General features: G+C 24.6%; 2 protein-coding genes across 2 annotated transcripts; one reads left to right on the plus strand and one right to left on the minus strand.

Moving 5' to 3' along the window:
• Positions 1-1,743: 1,743 nt before the first annotated feature.
• On the plus strand, positions 1,744-4,312 carry LOC114126001 (protein BUD31 homolog). Its single transcript, XM_027989854.2, has 4 exons — positions 1,744-2,000; positions 3,503-3,625; positions 3,929-4,095; positions 4,181-4,312. The coding sequence occupies exons 1-4, from the start codon at positions 1,907-1,909 to the stop codon at positions 4,229-4,231; spliced, it is 435 nt and encodes a 144-aa protein (XP_027845655.1). The 5' UTR covers positions 1,744-1,906; the 3' UTR covers positions 4,232-4,312.
• Positions 4,313-10,151: 5,839 nt separating this feature from the next.
• Positions 10,152-12,957, minus strand: LOC114125979 (uncharacterized). The gene is made up of 3 exons (XM_027989829.2): positions 12,759-12,957; positions 11,496-12,097; positions 10,152-11,425 (listed from the first exon to the last, which is right to left on the minus strand). Exons 2-3 carry the CDS (start codon positions 12,083-12,085, stop codon positions 10,423-10,425), a joined length of 1,593 nt encoding a protein of 530 aa, XP_027845630.2. The 5' UTR covers positions 12,086-12,097; positions 12,759-12,957; the 3' UTR covers positions 10,152-10,422.
• Between the last annotated feature and the right edge of the window lie 9,148 nt (positions 12,958-22,105).

A 22,105-nucleotide genomic window follows, 5' to 3' on the forward strand; every position in this document is an offset into this window, starting at 1 on the left:
TTACGCTCGCCTGCAAAGACGAAAGACTGTATCTATATCGTCATTGTCGACATTAGTAGTCAGTAGTCACTCAATGACTAAATAGTAAATAGGTACATCTAATGGTTTCATGTATTACCTAAACTCGGGCTAAACCAATATTTTATACTTTTATTATTCATAGTATGCATATATTAACTAATATTTATGTAGGAATTAATCACTAAATAATCATATTGTACTAGAATATTAAAATTAATAAATTATAAATGACACGATAGATATACAACGTAAGTACACGCTACTAAATAAAAGCTGGGTTCAGGACTTTCAGAAATTAAATGATCGTATCTGCAGTATTGGTATTACATTTTGAGTGGAGGCTATCAGGATATATTTCTAAGGATATTTTATTAATTTATATAAATGTAACTATTGACTATTTGGATATTACTATTTGTAAGTATCTATTACGTTTTAACTTCTACAAAAAATTACACTAATTTGATATTTTGACGATAAAAACTAATTGCATATTTTTTTATATTCATTACTCATTAGTTATTACTTATTATTTTGATATTATTTTATATTTAAGTGTAGTAAAATGTGAAAGATTTCAAATTCTTGTGTACCTATTGCACAAAAAAAAGCCAAAATATTTTTAAAAATAATTTTAATACAACTTGATATAAATCAGGTCTAGAAAATGCTATTATAAATATTTGCTACTTTAAATTAATTTTATTGTAATTTATCATTTTTAAACATTTATACATAATGCATTTAACAAATTACTTATGCTAATGCACTAGCGGCTGTGTCAAACACCCTATTCAATTATTAAAGTGTATTATATCATAGATGTGTAATATACCTATTATGTATATCATAGTCCTACCTGTCATATATACATACAGTAAATATATTGTATATTGTCATATTGGTTTCATTGGATTTTTACACGATAACTGTATGAAATATTACCATTATGTATATAATAGCATGAAATCAGCAGTTATTACAATACATCCAGTTTATCTTGGCACTCCGCATTCGACGATTTACGATATATAGTCGTGTACAACAGCTGTTGTCGACTTTTCGAGTAAGTAAAGTTGTCTAGAATCTAGACGACTAGATGGGATGGACGGGCTAGGTTACAATAAACAATAATTATTAATTACCCATCAGTATTTTATATTTTTATATTTTTCTGTAACTGTAGTAGGTAGTCCAGTGGCGCAACCAGAATTTATTCAAGGGGGGGGGGGTCCAGGAAAATTTTTTATTTATTATATATTGTTTTTCTGTTCTCTTCCTCAGTATATACTATATACATTATAAATACATTTCATTGCTTGATAAGTACAATTATATTATTATACCAACTCTAATAATAATTATAATCAATACATTTTGATGAAAACTTTTGGGTAACTTTAAAAATATAAAATAAAAATAAATACTATGGCATGATCCAAGGAGGGGGGTCCACCCCCCTGGTTGTGCCACTGAGGTAGTCACAGATACTAATAGGTATAATTATTATTTATTAATTTTTTTTTATTTATATTTGTGGTAGTAGTTGACAGTTGTTGTAGTTGTTCGCATAGCAGACGGTTATATTGTTCATATCACTTCCTCTAGTTCCCCCGCTTTTTCTATTTAAGATAAATTCCTTATCAATGGAGGCAACGTTATAACGTTATATAACGTTTAAGCATGTTCTGGCTACACTGGACTATTGGTTGGATACTTGTTTTCCTCTATTATCTATAAAAAACCGGATACCGGAAAACATTGTTTATTGAATATTGATACTCGAGACTTTTCTGTCTTCTGTGACTACTACTTGAATTTTTAGCGTGTGGTGGAAAGTGGTCAGTGGACGATTTGATTTAGGACGTGTTATTAGCTACTTCGTATGCCGAAAGTTCGCAGAAGTCGTAAACCTCCTCCGGATGGGTGGGAACTAATAGAACCTACGCTAGAAGAATTGGAACAGAAAATGAGAGAAGGTAGGTACAAAAAATTGTTGGTTTCTCTAAGAATGCTTAGTTATTAAATTATTATTACTGAATTGTCCATCATTGTATTCCGTGTAAGCTGATAAAAATACCACTTAGGTATGAACATAATATTCTAAACAGATATAGGTAGGCTTATTTTATAAAATTGAAGTGTAATGACTAAGGTTCATAGACTTGCTTAGGATTTTGTGTCTGGTATTGTTGACATTTTTAACCTACCTGATATAAACAATAAGTATTCAACCAATTCCCCTCATTATATTTATGGCTTAGATAAAACAAATACTTTTAGGTGTGTAAGGTAAAAATAATGTACTTATGTACATATCATTTAATTATATGAGTAAAATTTCGTTTAGTACTTTAACATTTTTTTTGGTATACATATGAGACTATGAATAATTTACTATTTACTTATTGAGTTTGTATTTGTATGTCCAATACATGTGGGTATATCTGTCAGTATAAATCCCAGACTTATCTTGCATTAATAAATTTTTATTCATTTGATCAACCATTGATAATTTTTATTTTTATTTTATTTTAAATTCAATATTTAGGACTACAATATTCTTATTTTTTATATGTAAATACTAGATGCCTGATGTTTTTAATAAATATTCCTTAGTCCAATAAATCCAAAATAAATAGTCAACTCAAGACTGATTCCAAGTCAAAAACTGAAAATGTATGATTTTTATTGATGTAATACCTACATAACCAGGTATATATCTAATGTCTTGGATCAGGGGTCTTCAAACTTTTTTTATTCAAGGGTCACAAAAAATATCATCATCTCTTGGTGGGTCAAAAGTTAATTCATATACAGGGTATGGCAGTCAAATCCGACGATTTAAAAAAATAGAAAAAAATTTTTTTATTAATTTTTCGTCAAACAAATAAAAACTACACAAGTGGAATTTTTTATTAAATATTTAAAAACTTCATTTTTTAAAGATTGTGTCATGCAAAAGCTTTCCTTAGTTAACCACACATTTATCATTATTTTTGTAATACCCTTTTACCACAAACGCATGCTATTCACTCGACCAATGCTCCATGATAACTAAATTCTGGGTATTTAAAAGCGATAAGAACATTCCCAACATTTCTACCACTTGCTCTGCCGTCCAGTTCTTTTTAAATCGTCGGGTTTGACTGCTGAACCCTGTATATGTATTAACTTTTATACAATTTTTAATTTTTTAATGTTAGATATCTTCTTGTATATTTACTATCCTATGGGGCCGTGAGTTGGTTACAATTTGTTTGTAGGCCGTGGTTTGGAGACCCCTGTCTAAGACAATGAAATAAAATCAGGTTGTACAAAATTATATATTTTTAAATAACAGTTAATCATTAAAAATTAAATAATTTACTTTTTTCCCCCATAATTAATATTGACTTAAAACAATAATTAATTGTTTTAAGTAATTTGTTGTTGATGCATTATTAAAATGGTATACTAATATTATATTATGTGATTTTAGCTGAAACCGAATCTCATGAAGGAAAACGTAAAGTTGAGGCACTGTGGCCGATTTTCAAAATTCATAACCAAAAATCAAGATATATTTACGATTTGTTTCATAGACGTAAAGCTATTTCTAGAGGTCTGTTTGTATTACAATATCAATTGTAATATAATATATTATTATTATTATTGTTATTATCAATTATATTATATTACTTGAGTCAAAATATAACCTAATCTTATGATTAACCACTGTTATTTGAACAAATAGGTAATTAAGTACCTATGTTAACTATTTAATATTTAATTATATTTTATCTAATAACTAAATACAAAGTTAGCATGTATTTATTACTGTGTAAAATTATGTACATAATATTTTTTTATAAAAAATAATAAGAGCATAGTTTGAATTGTTATTGAATTTTTTTTTCTGTTATAGAATTGTATGATTTTTGCTTACAAGAAAAAATTGCTGATCAAAATTTAATAGCTAAATGGAAAAAACAAGGTTATGAAAACTTATGTTGTCTTCGTTGTATTCAAACAAGGGATACAAATTTTGGTACTAGCTGTATATGCAGAGTCCCAAAATCTAAACTAGAAGAAGTAATTGCTTAATAATTTAATTTATTCAAATATATGTATAAGCAATCAACATATAAGGTATTTACTTAAATATTATATTTTTCAGGGTCGAATTGTGGAATGTGTGCATTGTGGATGTAGAGGTTGTTCTGGCTAATTAAACACTGAACACTGAATAAATGATAATTGTATTACTTTTATTCTTAATACTTGTAAAATAAATGTATTTCTTTATTAATATGTGTGTGGTATAAGACTGAAATTAAAACAGTATACTAACTGAAAACTCAATAAGTAAGAAATATTTAATTTCTGTAATGATAATGTAAAATATGAAATGCGTTCATTTTTAAGATAAACATTTTTAACAACAAATATTATTGACTTTCTTTCTATTATATTAATAAAAAATGTATTTTGACATAACATAGTTTAATAAGAGGTATTTTGGTAGGTATTTCCATGTATATGGAGTGTATTCATTTAAACTCGAAGTAGTCATGTTATTATTACTTTTAAAATATTTATTCATTATTTTTATGTGTTTTTTTAATTCTAATTAAGCTTGAGCTCTATGTTTTCAAAACTAGGCACCTAAAAGTTTTTCTTTTTTTGCCACATGGCACAAAATAATTATTCCTACTATTATTTTATTTATTTATTAAAATTCGGGTATATAGATTGAATAAATTAATATAAATAAATAAAGTACTAATAAATAATAATGTTTCTTAAAACAAATTTCTTAAACAAAAATATAAATATTTTATACCTGTTTGTTAAATTGTGCTCTGTTTTAGAATGCAACAGCTTGAAAATCAACCCTACAGTATCTCTTTTTAAAGTTCCAATTTATAATTGTCTAGCATGGAATGAAGCTATACGTAAAACAAATAATCAAAAAACTGTAGTAAAATGTGTATGTGCTGATAATTTCTCACCTTGTGATTTAGTGACTAGTTATTCAGTCCACAAGATATTATTGAAGTATACTTATTTTTAAAAAATTTAATAAGAATAAAAGGTAGGTTAATTTTAAAGAGAAATTTATATCTTAAAGGATGCTGGAGTAAAACAGAATCACATTAAAAATGGGCTGTTTTTTCAATTTTTCCTGAGTCAAAAAAACAAAAAAGGTGATGAGAGGTACTTAATATTCCAGAATGTGATATTAATTACACTGAACCATTTCAAAAGCAGTTATTTACTGAAAAGGTGATAATATTAGCAAGGCCCTAACCGGAAATAAATTTCGGGAGGGGTTTCAAGCTGAAATATTGTGTTCTAATAGGTAATTTAGTATAGTGTACCTAACCATATAATAAAACACAAAAAAAAATTTGGGGGGGGGGGTAAATCCCCAAAATCCTCCAAGATATGGTCTTGTATATTAGTATTATAGTTAACTTAATAAGTTATAGTAAAAATAATATCACTAGCTGTATTGTTTCTATATGATTTGTATTTATATTTTTTATTCTGATTAACTGTTTAAAGAGTGTTGACAGGAAAATAGAAATTACTAAATTATTGTATATCTAATCACAGAAATGAATTGACTGGAGAACCATTTAATAAAAAAAATATGGAAACTTACCCTAACCTATTAAGCCATTAAGGTAACATATAATTAATTTATTATAGACGTATTATATTATTTTCCTTTATTTACTGTCTTGTATTTTCCAATACAATTTAAAATTCAAAATTGTAAGTACTTTTAGAATTTATGTTTAAATTACATAATATTATTCTTATAATAATTTTATGCCTAGAAAATAACTAATGAATTGTTTTTATTATACGATTTAATCAAAAATATAGATATAATACCTACTTGCCAGAAGGAAGGACCATGTATATTGGTGTGAATGAAATTTCATTTTATAAACTTAATATAAAAATGACATATTGCAAATTGATTAAATTGAAAAACAGATACTTTTTAAAAATACGTTGGAAATAAGTTTCTAGGTATGTATTTCAACATAAAATGGATACAAAAAATCTTGGTGTTAAACTATAACCACTTGATATAATTACATAAAAAGTATAAAGTCTGCTACTGAATTATTTGTAAATAAAAAAATTTGTTTTGGAGGTTCCAGTTCTATTAATTTTCCTGGTAATAACACGTTAAAGATATTCTTTAAAAATGTATAATAAACCATAATATTATAATTTATTTGTACATATAAACACTTAGGAGTTAGTCTATTGTGTTAGTCTAGTTTGTTCAAAATTGCAATAAATTCCATTTTTCCTCATTGGTATTTTACATTTTTTTTAAACTGCTGTGGTTTATGGAATAACATTAATATTAGTTTTATTTATTCAAGTAAAGATTAAATATATATATGATGAAATTTTTCAAAATCAATGTACCATAGGCAGATAATAATATACAGTTATATATGTACAAAAAAGTTTCAGTTACTAATTAAATTTAAGAAAATAATATTATCAATATACTTATGACTTAATGAGTAATCAGCTTGTATTATGCTTATGAATTACACGTTGTGGGCTTAGTTTTATAAACTATAATATACTAATGTATAATTTTTCATAAACCAAATTTAAATCAGAACATTTATATTAATATAAAGATAATAATAATAGTTACTAAATGTTGATGTAGATAAATTTAAAATGATTTTCGGTATAAAATGCAGATGTCAAGCTTAATCATTAGGTATATTATCATGAGTTTGTGATAATTATTAAATGTGAATTAAAGAAGTTGAAAACTTTAGTGTAGACGTGCCTATCTACAATAATTGCGTAGGTACTTATTAATACATAATATGACCCTTGATACTTTATTTTTTATAGACATTCACTATCATTTATTGCATGTTGTAATTGGAAATTAAATTGATATGATGACTATCTATGTTTATATGCATTTATACATCAATAGATGCAGTAGATGGTATGGCAAACAAAGTAATTTTTTTTTTGCAAAGTAAACACTCATTTACTTGAAAAGTAGTTTTTGAAAACAATTTTATGTTTTACTATTTTTTATCATTAGTATTTCATATTTTTTTTTAAAAGAAATACATTTGTAATTTCATAAAATAAAATATTTTTCTGAGATTAATATAAAAATCTAATTTTGGACGAGTATAGTTTATTATAATAGCGATGTTTATAAAGTAGTAGAATAACTTTATTTTTGTGTACGACTGTGTCACTGCTTTCTTCGTATCGACTTTAAATTAAGTTATAAGTTATACTTAATTTAATAACTAGTAACTACTCATACAAAATTCAATGTTTGTATATTGAAATGATAATGAGTATTTATTATTAAAATAATCACTCATTATATTATGTTGTTTGCTTTTATGATTAGGTGTAATGCATTTTAGTAGATATTTTATTATGTAACAAATAATTTCGTTTGATTCGATGCATTAGATTTGGATAAAGTAGATATGTGTTATTGTGTTATATAAACATAATAAATTATTATTAATTATGCATAAATATATATGATGTAATTTAATATGTAGGTATAGGTACCTATGTGGTTTTTTTTTTATCATGAACTATCTACTTATTATTTCAACAATTGTTAATATTTTGAAAATATTTCTTCTACATATAATTATAAATAATAAAAAACAACACTTTCTAATTATTTTTCTTTATTTTAGTTATTTAAGTTTTTTGTTTTTTATTTTGTAAAATATGATTTTCCTTAAAAGTTTAATTGTATAAAAAAATTAATTTATAAAAATGTGATATAATGGTTCATGATAAAAAAAAAAAAACACTATTTAAAAATTATAAGGAGATGAAGTCTTATAACGAAATATAACTAATTTACAAAATATATACCAATATTTAATTTTAACTAACTACATACCAGCTATAGGCTATAGTTAAAATAGAATACGTTTAAGTGTAAAAAAGGAGGATATGTAGATTGTAGTTATTTGTATAACTGTATAAGTATTATTTGGCGATATACATGGGGGACTGAGGGAGACCAAAGTAATTGAATATGGCCCAAGTAGACATATTTTTAAGTTCAATATCTACGTTAGGTAAAATGGACGCTGCTTATAAAACTTAGTACAAGTACAAATCGAGTACCAACTTTGTTAATATACTTGGATACGTCTGGCCCGTTTCTATAATTTTATTTCTTATAACATATAAGTAGGGCTCAGATTTAAATGTTATAAAAAATGCTTTAAAAAACTGAAATGTTCTAAAAATTCCTTTTTGACGCAATGAAACCATTAAACAATTACCAACATTTTTTTTATAAAAGTGCAATTACACAAGCAATAGGAAAATTATGAATTACGTTTCAGAATTTTTAACACTTCTTTATTTCAACTAAACTAATAGGTAATTCCAACAATATAAAAATTAAATAGGTACCTACAACACTTAGACATGAATTAAAATATCCAAAAAATATCAAGCTAATATTATGAAAATAATATTTCTTAATATTCTACTTCGATTTTTTTAATTTACTCTTTTAACTATAAACACACTAAAAGATCATACAATTTATTAAAAGATACACTAAAATTTATTAAATTTACCTGTAAAATCTAAAAAAAAAAATTTTAAATTTAAGTCTTACCTTTGCAGTATCTATTATTATACATAAAATGAATTATGTTCTTAAAATATAATATTATAATACACTGTATTGAAATCCAAGCCTACTTATAAACGGCTGAACTTTTATCCGTGAGTTTTATAAACGGCATTTATGCCCAGTCTCTGTTGCCCATAATCGTAAAATATGGCCCAAACACAACCCTAAAGCGCAAAAATAAATATTCCATAAGCTCAAAAAAAAAAAATTATGTTTTAATACAACCCATAAGTGTAAATCAATTTTATTAAAACAATGTGTATCTTATTAAAATGGTAGTTATTATATTAATATTTAATTAAGAATTTACAGTGGTAGTAAAATGTATAATATTAAAATTAGTTAAAAAAAAATAATAAAATTCACTAAGTATCAATGTATCATAAGTGCAATTATAATATTAGGTACTTTAAAATTTAATTTTTTTTCTGTTTAAAAGTTGCATATTTGTATAATATAGACATAACTTTATAGATTTGCTTCGATCGTCATTGTAATTTGTTACAATACAATGTAGGCAAATGCAATAACCGTCGTTTAAATTTGTCGTGAAACGGTTAAATTAAACTGTATCAGATTATTCATTTGTTTTTGCGCTTTTATCCTACTACCATATAGTTCAAAAGCGCAAATTAATTTTGCACTTTTGGGTTTTCAAAAATTATAGTCGATTTTCGCTTTTGGGTATCATTATATATTGTACTTTACTGAGCGTCGTTTACGACATAAGAAATTAATGGGAATTATTTAATTTTGTGATTTTGTTATTAATCACATAAAAATAATTTTCTTTTTTTCTATTTTTGATAAAAGAAGTTGATTGCGAAATCGAAAAAACGTTGAAACGCAAAATGTGCTCTATGGGACCATCTCTTTTTTAACTATAATATAGATTTATTAAAATTGTAAAATTGTAAAAATAAATTTCAAAATGCAAAATCGCAAGTCGTGTTCAGTAATATTCTTTAAGTAATACGTATTGTTTTATTTATATTCTTATGAGTTATGAGTGTGACGGTGTGACAATTTTACTGTGTATTTATTTTGATCTCCATTTGTGGAACAGGGTTAATTTATTATTTTAGGATTATTTTACTTTTACTTAGCTGTAAAACTTGTATATAATAAGGAAAAAAAGTATAAAAAGTTAATAATTTATAATTCGATTTTTTTATTTGAGAGCTATTCATTTTATTGATGTTAATATGTTTTAATTTAAGTTAGTGATCATTTTCAATTTTTTATATCTGTTTAATTTCAAATAAATAGCTAAAAACTTAAAAGTTATAGCTTTTATGTCATTATTATATATGTATAATAAATTTCGACTTAAAATAATAATAAATAAAGTTTTAAGCTATCCAAATCCAACATCTTAGAATTTAATTAATGTATAATGAGTATAATTTAGTATACATGATAACTATTCTTATACTAAAACATCACATCTTATAAAGTACAATATATTACAATATACAATGTATAGAACAATTATGCATATTAAACAATAACATTAATAATAATATTTTACACAATACTAAACTAACATAATAGTATATCTATAAAATACATAAATATTATTAATTTTAAAACTATTAGAATTTTTCTGCTATGAAGTTAAGCCTTTACAATCGTTTAAGAGTGTTACAATAAGAAAATAATTAAGCTTTAAATGTATGCACCGTCACATATATATGTGAGTATGAGTGTTACTCTGTTTATAATAAAAATATAAAAGAAACTAAAAAAAACAAAAATGCTAAGATACCAATTGAAAACGAAACACCCTTTGACCATGTGTTTATTTTAACTTTACCTTCTAAAAATCTATCACATAATTGTTTTTCTAGCATTTTTGCACCACATAAAACTATTGGTACACCAGTACCAGGTTGTGCCGAAGCACCAACAAAGTATAAGTTTTCAAATATTTTACATTTTAAGCTGGGCCTGAACCATAAAACCTGAGATAATGAATGAGATAATCCCAGTATAGATCCTTTCCATAAATTAAATTCGTTTTGCCATGTTCTCGGATCATTCACTATTTCATGGTCGATCATACTTCTGAAGTCGGATATCTTTAATCTTTTTTCTAACGTTTTGATTACATGTTCCCTAGCTCTTTTCACAAGTTTATCAAAATCAATATTTGGTACATTCGATACATGTCCTACTGGTACTAAAACTATGACAGTGTCTTTTCCTTCTGGTGCAGCTGTGGGATCAATGCGACTGGGTACGTTAACATAAAACGATGGTTCATCGGGCAACGTATGATCCTTGAATATTTGATCAAAACTTTCTTTATATTTTTCGGCCAAAAAAATGTTGTGAACTTTCAATTGAGATACAACAGTTTTCATGGACCAATAAAATGATATCGAAGAAGAAGTAAGTTCTTTTTTACCAAGTTTTTCAGCGTATGACGTTTTTGGCAAAAGTTTGTTGTACGCATATACGAGATCTGCATTACAGATTACAATGTCACTATTTATTACATCACCGTTTGTCAATTTGATTCCTTTCGCCACTCCATTGTCATCAACTATTATTTCTTGGACATCGATATTATAATTAAACTTGGCCCCATTTTGTACGGCAATTTTTTCTAGACTTTGTAAGACTTTGTTAAACCCTCCTTTCGGATACCAAATCCCTTCCGCTATTTCAGTGTATTGCAGTAAACTATAGGGTGCTAAACCATCATATGGTGACATTCTAAAACACATCATAAACATTATCTTAGTTTTATGTTTAAAGTATAATTAATTAATATTTTTATATTTACCCCAGGTACATAGTCTGGAATGAAAACGCCTTTCTCATGTAGTCGCTCTTGAAATACTTACAAACTCTGTTGTAAACAGTGTCCAATAGATGCAGTTTTATTACGTCCGGTATGTGTTTTGGATTAAATAAATCATACCAATTTTGGTAATCGGTCTTGAGTGCAACTTTGACGCTCCTCTGATAGTGTACATGAGTTTCCTTTAAATAACTCAAAAAGTTAATTAATGTTGATTCACCATTACCTTCATATTTTTCTAAAGAACGAGATAATTTTGATATATCTGTAGTGAGTTCAAATGTTTCTCCGTCGTGAAAATGTACGCTGTAATTAGAAGGACACTTCAATAACTCTATGTGATTTTTAATGTCTTCTCCCAAATCTTCAAATGTCTCTTCAAATATTTTAGGCATCAAATACAATGATGGACCTTGATCAAACCGATGTCCATTTTGATGAATGAGTGAACATCTTCCACCATTATATGAATTTTTTTCATAAATTTCTACTTGAAATCCTTTTTTGCTAAGCCTAGCGGCTGCTGCTGTACCACCAGCTCCAGCCCCGATGATGATAATTTTTACCACCATTTTGTCAATTATCTATAACATAATTAATATTAATATTAATACTATTTAAAACATAGATTTTTACTGTATGTAGGTTTTTTAAAGGAATAATCATATAAAATAAAAATATATAATATACGAATATATATTTTATAAATTACTTGGTTAATATTTTATCAATAGGTACATAATAAAGGTAGATATTTTAAATTTTAGTTTCAAAATAATAATATATTTAGTTGCAGACTTGAAATTACATAGTTTGGCTTCGTGATTACACATTATAGGTACCAATAGTCAATTAATTTATAATATTTTAAAAATATAAAAAATAATTAAATATTTTTTTAAATTATAATAAAATAACTAAAATTGTCATATTTCATGTATACGAATAGGTATATACTATTGTCCAAATTTGAACTTAGAATTTTTATAAAAAAATATTTTGGTTACTTAATGAAATATTTATGAGAAACTTTTTATACAATTTACAGTCTAGCTATAAAATTTAATACATTTTTAACTACGAAATTATTTACAAATATTCGTGATTTTAAGGAATTTTATTAAAATTTGAATTTTAAATGCTTCTAATCATGCCTATGTATCTTACGGATGTAAAAAGATTTTGAGCCAAGATAGAAAGTCAGCTTTCTATTACCAAGTATATTTTATGATATTTTTATATTACTTTTTTTTAGTCCAAATACGTCCGTAATCGAAAAATTATGTAATTGAATAGTCTGATTCTCTGATTGCGTCCTCAGTTTACAGCTAAAACGTCTAAGAGATAGCACCAATGATCGACTATGCATTTAACAGTTCAAATGTTCATTGTTCAAGTATTAGTTGTCTATGTATTTTTACGCCATTTTTACAACAACTGATCATAGTAATCAAAATTATTATGTAGCAATGGTGGGAAGGATTTATTTTATTTATTTTTAGTCTCGATAATAATTATAGCGTAAAAAATTATATAGATAAAAAAAATATACAAATTATCACCCATACCTACTTAAAAGATGCAAAAGATTAGGCATATCTAAACCAAAATAATAAAATAAATAATAATAATAACCAATTAAATTTATGTTATGTAATCTAGTTAATTTTCTCAAGCAATCGCGGGATAATGTTTATGAACTGAGACGCGTTCGAGTTGTGTAATCTATATTTTTCTTTGAGCGCACATTCTGCAGGTGATATAGCTTATTTTAGATAAATCTAGTCATTTAAATAAAAACCATTTCGGGATGTAATTTGAAAACTCCTACAATTTTAAAGGATAAATTATTCACCGATAAAGCATAATTATTTTATTGACTTATTACTTATTAAGATGTTTTTGTCTTATTTATTCTTATTGATTTATTTGTTTTACACCAATCCATGTATCTTTACAAATATATGATATATTACTATCTATTATGTATCTTTATTATAATAGAGAAATTAATTTTAACAATACTATGTAGGTGTTAGATACCTATAGTTGTATGTGTATAAAAAAAAAATCACCCTTAAACTAGGACCCTCAAGTAAGGTTCTTAACCCTTAGGAAAATTGGTCCTACTACATTACCTCTAAGTAGGGTTCTAAATAATATGTATGTAGGTACTTAACGATGATTTTTTTTTAAAGGTCATTACAAACATTAATGGAATTTTACATTTCAATTGTTAGTTTAACTGTATAACTATTCGAATATAGATGGTAAATTATTTATAACTGTGCATATGGTTTATATTCCTTTTTATTTTGTGTACCTATCTTAAACTATGATAAGACTAATGTTATTGATGTATTATGAAATAACAAATAATATGATTAAGTTGAAGGTATTAATTTTAGTTTTTCGTTTACTTTAATTGCACATTTTTGGAGAGTAATAAAAGCCGCCTCCTCGTGGTGCTTTCTGGGTTATGCTAAATGGCTTTATTTATACGGTGTTTCTCAAAATTTTGAAATTGAAACCGTTGATAAAAATATGAAGGTTATTTTAGGCCGTTTGGGTGAGAGAAATTAAGTAGAAAATAATAACTGCACAGAAAAAATAATATTGTGTCTTATTAAAAAAATAACAAATCGTGGCGGGGTTTCATAAATGCCTATAAATTCTTATCTCTAAACGTAAAATGTATTTTATGTTTGTATGAATATACTCATCCTAAAGTAACTATTTTCTAATAAGGGAATCGTAAGTTTCTACACGAGAGTAGCAGGTAGACAATTACATACGTTAAGTCCTACATATTATGTGATGTGTAAGTTCCTACACAAAAAAAAAAGGTACACGTGTAAGTTCCTACACTAAGTATATTATAAGTTATCAATCCACGTCTATAAAATACTGTCATACATTTTAACCCTTTATTCTGTATAATATATAATTTATAAGCTATCTATCTAATTTAATTTAATAATTTAAAAAATAATAATTGTAATATAATAAATATAATAATTGTAAAAAAAAATATAAGTGAAATAATTATTTTTTCATGTAACACAAACATAGAGTTTTTAAAACAGGGGTGTTTGGCTATAGATTTCATTTGGGCCAAGCTTGGTTTCGTAAAATACAAAATATAGGTTATGCATCACAATTTAATTCAGTTGACGATGTAGGAAAATGGTTGATACATATTTTTGGACTTTCTTTTCTAAATCCAGAGGAAGTGGAGGATTGTTTTACAGATAATTTTATGACAGATAAACCTGACAATTCAGCAATCACAGAATTTTGTGATTATTTAATTGATAATTATATTACAAATAATAGTATTTTTCCACCGAAAATATGGGCTAAACAATCTTCTGATAGAATACACACGACAAACGCATTTACGCATGCGAAAATTTTCATTTGGATTTTAATTCAAATTTTTATCATCAACATCCGCATATTTTTAAAATTATCGAAATTCTCAAATTATTTCAAGTTAATACATACATAAAAATAAGAACAACTGAGAGTAATTTAGTAATTAAAATAAGTCAAAAACATGCCGAAAAAAAAATTTTATAAATCAAAAAAATAAAAAATATTCAACTAAACAAATTAATCACTACGTAAAGCTATAAGCTTCAGAAATAAACCTCATAAAATATAATATATATTTTTTTTTTATTGTTTTATTATATTAAAATTATTAAATTGATAATATTTATTAGGTTAATTATTAAATATTGTTTTACTGTTGCACTGCTTTATATTTTTTACAATAAATGATGAATTATTATTATATTACAATTATTATTTTTAAAATTATTAAATATTATATAAAATGCACTACTTATATTTTTTTTTTACAATAAATGATGAATTATTATTAGGTAAATTATTAAATATTATAAAGAATTATTTATTATATAGAATAAAGGGTTAAAATGTATGACAGTATTATAATATGATATAACTGATATTAAATTGATAACTTATAATATACTTAGTTTAGGAACTTACACGTGTACCTGCTTTTTACTATGTAGAAACTTACATATGTACCTTATTTTATCGTGTAGGAACTTACATTCGACCTTCTAATATACCTTCAATTATTATCAATAAGTATCTAATGGATTTTTTTTTCTAATTAGGTACTAATAGAATAAATAAAAAATATAATTTAGTAGGTTGTTTAGTGCCTTTTTTATTTATGCCTTTTTTTGTTCCTTTTTTGATAATATTATTGTAGCAATAAATTACAAACAATTATAATATATATATTTTTTAATAATTGGTATAAATATATTGAGAAAAAATATCCCATTTAATATGAAGAAACTTTAATGAGGTTAAAAGTTATTTAGTGCGTAACTCTTTAATGTTGTTTTACTTGATAGAAGATTTCGAGTGTAGAACGTTAATGAGTAACATGTTAGATTATGTACGTAATAGGCATAACTTATTTAAAAAAAGTTCTTAAAAAAGCTTATGAAGAAAACTGAATTTAAAAAAATTAAAATAATAGGTTTTAGCACTAGAACATAATTTTGTAAGCAGTTTTTCCTCACCAAGACATGTGCGAATACCGGCAATACTAGTGAAAATTCGTGTTAAGCACATGCTAAATTTTGACTTAAATATTTTTTTAATATAATTGGGGTTTTTGGTAAGGCGATAGGTACTGGAAAAATGGAGAGACGTCTTTTCAGCATTGGCCAACAATTTTTGTCGTTTGAGTTTTAAAACCTGACACGAAAATGCGTTAATAGTCATTTAAATTCATGCTAATTGCTTAACAACAATAAAAAAAAAAAGATGAACAATTTAAATAAATGGAGTTAGTGAGATTTACGTTGTTAAATTTGAATTCAATAATAAATAATTTTAAATTATGATAATACTATTTTGAGCTGAAAAAGCGTATCATGCTTTTTCTCCTACAGTATTTTATATTTTATAATTTTATTTTTGTAACATGGTACGTTTCACACATTTTTTACCAATAACATTGCATACTCTCAAGTCCGGTATTAGATATCGAATATTGGTCATCGTTATATCAATCTTTTAATTATTAACAATAATGGAAACATAATATTATAAATATATAAAATCAAGTTTTGTTAGATATTATTTTAACATTTCTAATGTTCAACTATTAATTTGATTTACTTAACCAGGGAATCGAAGAATGATGATGTATTGATTTTATAATGATGTGTGTACGAGTTAAATGATAGTTAAGTTCGCTATAAAATTCAACTTTGATTTTGAATACCGAATTGGATCTAGTTTATACTTTAAAAGGTTAAAATTTAAAATTCCTAGTTCTTTTTTTTATAATAGGGGAAAACAAATAACAAATTAAAGAAGAATAGGGTTTTTTTGGCTAAACCGGATTTTAACTAAATTGATTTAATCATTGTTTAATAAATACATTTATCACTTTTTTAATAATTTAAAACATATAATCTCTCATTGAGCTATAAGTAATAACTAATAACAAACGTAAAATTAAGTATTATTATATAATATAAATGATATATAAATTATTATTATAGTTAAAATGGTAATAATTTAGTTACATAACGAAAAATTATATGAAGTTAATGTATTTAATAAGATTAGATTTCAAACAATTATATAATCTTATACTATTCATTAACACATCAGACATTTATACGTACCGTCGTAACATATCACAAATTATCAGTATTATAATAAATAATAATTAATATGTACTTATAAATGTTTAAATAAGGTTTATCATTAATACAATAATTAGTATGAATTGCCAAGCGCTTAATCAAACAAAAATAAACTTTATACGATTATTTTACATTGAATTTAACTATTTTGGATCAGCAAGTAATAAGTTATAATTTATAGTTTTTATAAGATCTAAATGAAAATTATAATTAATGGCCAGATACAACTAAAAACTGTGAGTATCATGAAAAATATAAAAAATATGGTTGTTATATCATTTAGATTATTTTAATAATTTTATTTGTATCATTATCGTCTAGCATTAGAGCTAATTATTGTAGAAAAAATTAGTGAGAAAAGAGATGATTTAGCCATATTATAAAATAGAAAACTCGGAAGATTGAGAATAGCTATGGAAATAAATTTGAAAGAAAAGAGAAAGTAAGCAGAAGACCGATGATGAGATTGACAAATTATATAGAAATATAAAGTAAAGAGTGGTACGAAAATAGCTAGTTTGAGTGGTGCGAAGTTGGTGACAGAGCCCTAGGAGGTAGGAGGTGTAGGATAAAGGCAGTTGACTCATATAGTTGTGTTTGAGGATGAAGAAAAAGAAAACAAAGAAGTTCATTATTATTATCTAAAATGCATTGATATGTGTGTAATTTTTTTTTTTTTTGTATGATACTGAATTTGCAACAAAGTTATATTTAAAACCTTAAAGATATACCACACAATATGTACTCGTACACTTAAAAAAATAATTCTAGTACGAACATTTTTCGTTTTAGGATTTTTAATGCAATTTGGGATATTAAACTTGTAGTACCTATAGAAAATATTTAGATTTATCGATACTATAAATGTAAAATGATTTAAAACCATATTTAAACAGTTATAACCCACCGAAAATTTCATTTTATTTATTTTATATTTTTAAGTAGGAAATATATAAATATATTAATTGTAAAATCCTGTAGGTATATTGTTATATTTTATTCATATTTTTTAATGTGTTGTTATATTTATATTTATAATTATTAATACTTATACCGGTATTTACTATGTTTTAAATATTGATATATTACATTCTCGCGTTTAAGATAATCTCTCAATGGTTGTTGTTTTGTACATATCTACACACAACACAGCACACACACATATACACACTCATAATACATTATCTATATTATATATTATTGTGGATTTTATATAACAAAAATAATATTATATAGTAATATTATATTTTTATGATTCTTATTATTATGTGGAATTTTATAGACAATATTGTAAAATACCATTATCTTCGGTACAAGTAGTAGCTGGCTAGTTAGTGTTGAACTTCTGGAAATTCTTGAGAAATAATATTCTTGTCAAGGGAAAGTCCTACTAGAATATTGAAATAAGAAATTTCTAGGAATACTAAAAATTAAATTGTTTTTTCAATAATAATTTTTTTATTATTATATAGGCTGTTAGGTCATATGAATTATGCGTTATTATAATAAAACTTTTATAAATATCATGTATTCATGTATTTTTTCATGTACCTATTCATAAAAAAATCCACTCAATACAAGTGTACCTACCATGTCTTTCGAAAATTTTTTAAAATTTTTAAAAATCTGTTGACCTGTAACTCGGTCAATTTTAGGTGTAGGACTATTGTCAACGGATCAAAAAGTCATAGAAAAAAAATTATAACATAACAGCGGACACGAGTTTCGTTGTCATCATACTAATTGCGTACAGAGCTTTTATTTTAATAAAAACCACTTGAGTTGGGGACACAAATATTTCCCTTCACCACTTTTCAGGACTTAGCCAAGCAACCGAAAAATCGGTAGGTGGGATTAAAAATATGTGTGTTTTGCAAAAGAGCAATTGTTATTTTTAAAATGTTGTTAAATAATTTAATGTTATTATATTATATAATTAAGTTTTAATTTTATGGCAACATTTTTTTTGAAACAGTTTGTATAAATGATATTCTACTAATTTCAATACTTGAATAGGTACTGCAACATTTATTATAACAATAATTGGACATTTGTCCGCAATTAGTATCATATATTCGTGTCCGCAATTCGTATGTTACCATTTTAGATTTCGTCCGCAACTCACGTGGTTTTTGTCACTTGGTCCACAATCGGAAACACTGCTATCTATCACAGCAAACCGTTTTTCAATCTAAGGGCCACCGGGCTGAGATATTTAGTGGTACATATAAAACGGAACACACTGTGTATTATATTGTATATTGTTAAATATAAAGTAATTATATTTTTGAGTTTTTTATTTTAATCTTTTGATGGATAACATACACCTTAAATTTTATATTACGAAACAGAATATGAATCAGCGTATTTCATTAATTAGCTTATTAGCTGATGTAACTTATAGGTGTTACAGTTATATAATTATTTTAAGTTTAGAAAAGCGGAATGGTAGCCCACCATTTTTTATTGCATCTGTACTATTCTACTCTGCTCATAAAAACTTTAAATACATATAACTTATAAACTACTATAGTCTAAAATTTGGTTTATTTTAAATCTAAGTTAAAAAATTAAATAAAAAATTATAAGAATAATAATAGTAAAAAAATAATATTTTTAGAAATATTTTATTTTAATATATTATATATTATATTATTTTATATTTTAATTTTTAGCTTTTATAATTATGATAAAAAAAAATATTTTCAAAAAAAGTTAATAGTTTATAAAAAAATAAGTGTTGTATTACGTGAATATAATATTATAGGTAATAAGTAATAACTAATAATATTTATTTATACTATATCATATATAAGTATTTATGGTTATTCGATTTTGAGTTAAAAAATCAATTTTGTCAAATAATGGTTTTTCTCAAATTTTATTTTTTATTTTAATGGCCTAATTTAAAAAATACCTAGAATTTTAATTTTTGATCTCTTTGATCAATTCTTGTTTAATAGTTATTACCCAAATTGCAATGAGTGATGACAGACACTAAAATCAAAATTAAATCATACATTATCGTAAAACCAATACATTTGTTATTTCACTCAAGGTTTCAAAATCTAAAAAAAAAAAAACCAAATTACACAATCTTATATCTTTATAAAATGATTTGTTATTTGCATATTAAATATTTTTCTAATGCCATCTATTTTTTTTTATAACAATTTTATAAATTATAGAAAAATTCTGTTAAAAGAATATTTATGTATGCCGTATTTCACACATTAATATTGTATAATAATATATTCAGAACTCAAACTGTAGAGTTTCTGAGCAATTCGATTTTTAACTTAACTAGTTACTTCTGAACTTTTGTGTTATTAAATCAATTATATCAAGCAGCAATAATAATATAGATATGCAGTATATATTATTTATATTATTGTTATCGATGATCAACGATGCGTGATGCCGTCATTTTAGAAAAAATAAAAATTAACATTAAAATCTAAAAATTAACAAAAATAAAAATAAATGATTGATTTTACGGTTTTACGAAAAACTCCAATGAAATACATACTAGGTATATGGAAATACTATATAAAGTATAAATACTAAATTCTATAATTTAGTTTTGGATTGGTAAAAAATAAAGTGCATAAGAGTTGTATATAAAAAATATCTTTTTTTTTTAACTTAATAAGAAATCTTAAAAAATATGTATTCAATTTTAACTTAACTGAGTTAATCAAAAATCAAATTAACTTTAAATTTTTTTCTTACTGATACACATATATCATACACATCCACTTAACTTAACTAAGTTAAAAAAAATCATCAACTTACCCAGCCTTGATTCTTAGTAACGCATCAAAATTTTGGAGGCTCTTATAATACAGTACTGTAGCTATTATACGTCCTGTATAATAATCTTTATATCATTTTATTGTATACAATTGTACCTATGTTGGAAAAATAACGTAAAAATAACTTATATACTTATACTTTATTTAACATTTTAATTTCTGTAAATGTAAATAGAAAAAAGTTACTTAAAATTAAAATTGTTTAGAAATTAAAATACAAAAACCAATATGCACTACTGAGTGCAATTTATTATGAAATTAATTCTATACAATTTATATTTACCCTTAATCTATTTATCACTAAAAATTACTTTACTTATGATTCTAAATCACATCTTATACAAAAATTTCATAAAACAAATTTCTTTAATATTTATCTTCGCTTATTAATGATTACTATTTACTTAGTGAATGTTATTTAAGTATTTAAGAGTACATTTTAATTTCTCAAATGTCATTAGTTATACTATATAGTTATAGCTATATCATTTACAGTTCTAAATTTTGCTTAAAGAATTTTGTATAATTCGATTGTGATTATTCTACGATTTTGTCTACCAAGAAAAATACAGTTTTTAAATCGGAACAAAAAAAAAAAAAAAAAATCAAACTGATATTATGGACACAAAACTATAATACAAGAAATATGGAAACATTTTGTGGTTACAAAGTCTGACAATTTTAACACGTTCTAATGAGTAAGTGCTATAATTGTGTTACTATTTTTAATTATGTATTGATAGATAAAAATAATGTAGGTTGCATAACGGAAATTAGTTTTCATTACCTTTGTAAAATAAATCAAAAACAAAGTTTATCTACTGGTGTAATTTTGTCATTATAAAAATAATTAATTTCACCTTTGCTCTTTACATTTTGTATCCGTATTAATAATACACCTTATTTAAACAGTAAAATATAATATATGTTTATTATAGTTCTTTAGTAAGTATATCTTATATATTTTTTATCAATATTTTTATGTGAAAAAATTTTCCCCTCCATTTAGAAGTTTATGAAAGCTGGTTAGCATTTATATTTAATACAATATAATTTATAAAATTAA

The sequence above is a fragment of the Aphis gossypii genome, chromosome 2 (genome assembly GCF_020184175.1).
Source record: "Aphis gossypii isolate Hap1 chromosome 2, ASM2018417v2, whole genome shotgun sequence".
NCBI lineage: Eukaryota > Metazoa > Arthropoda > Insecta > Hemiptera > Aphididae > Aphis > Aphis gossypii.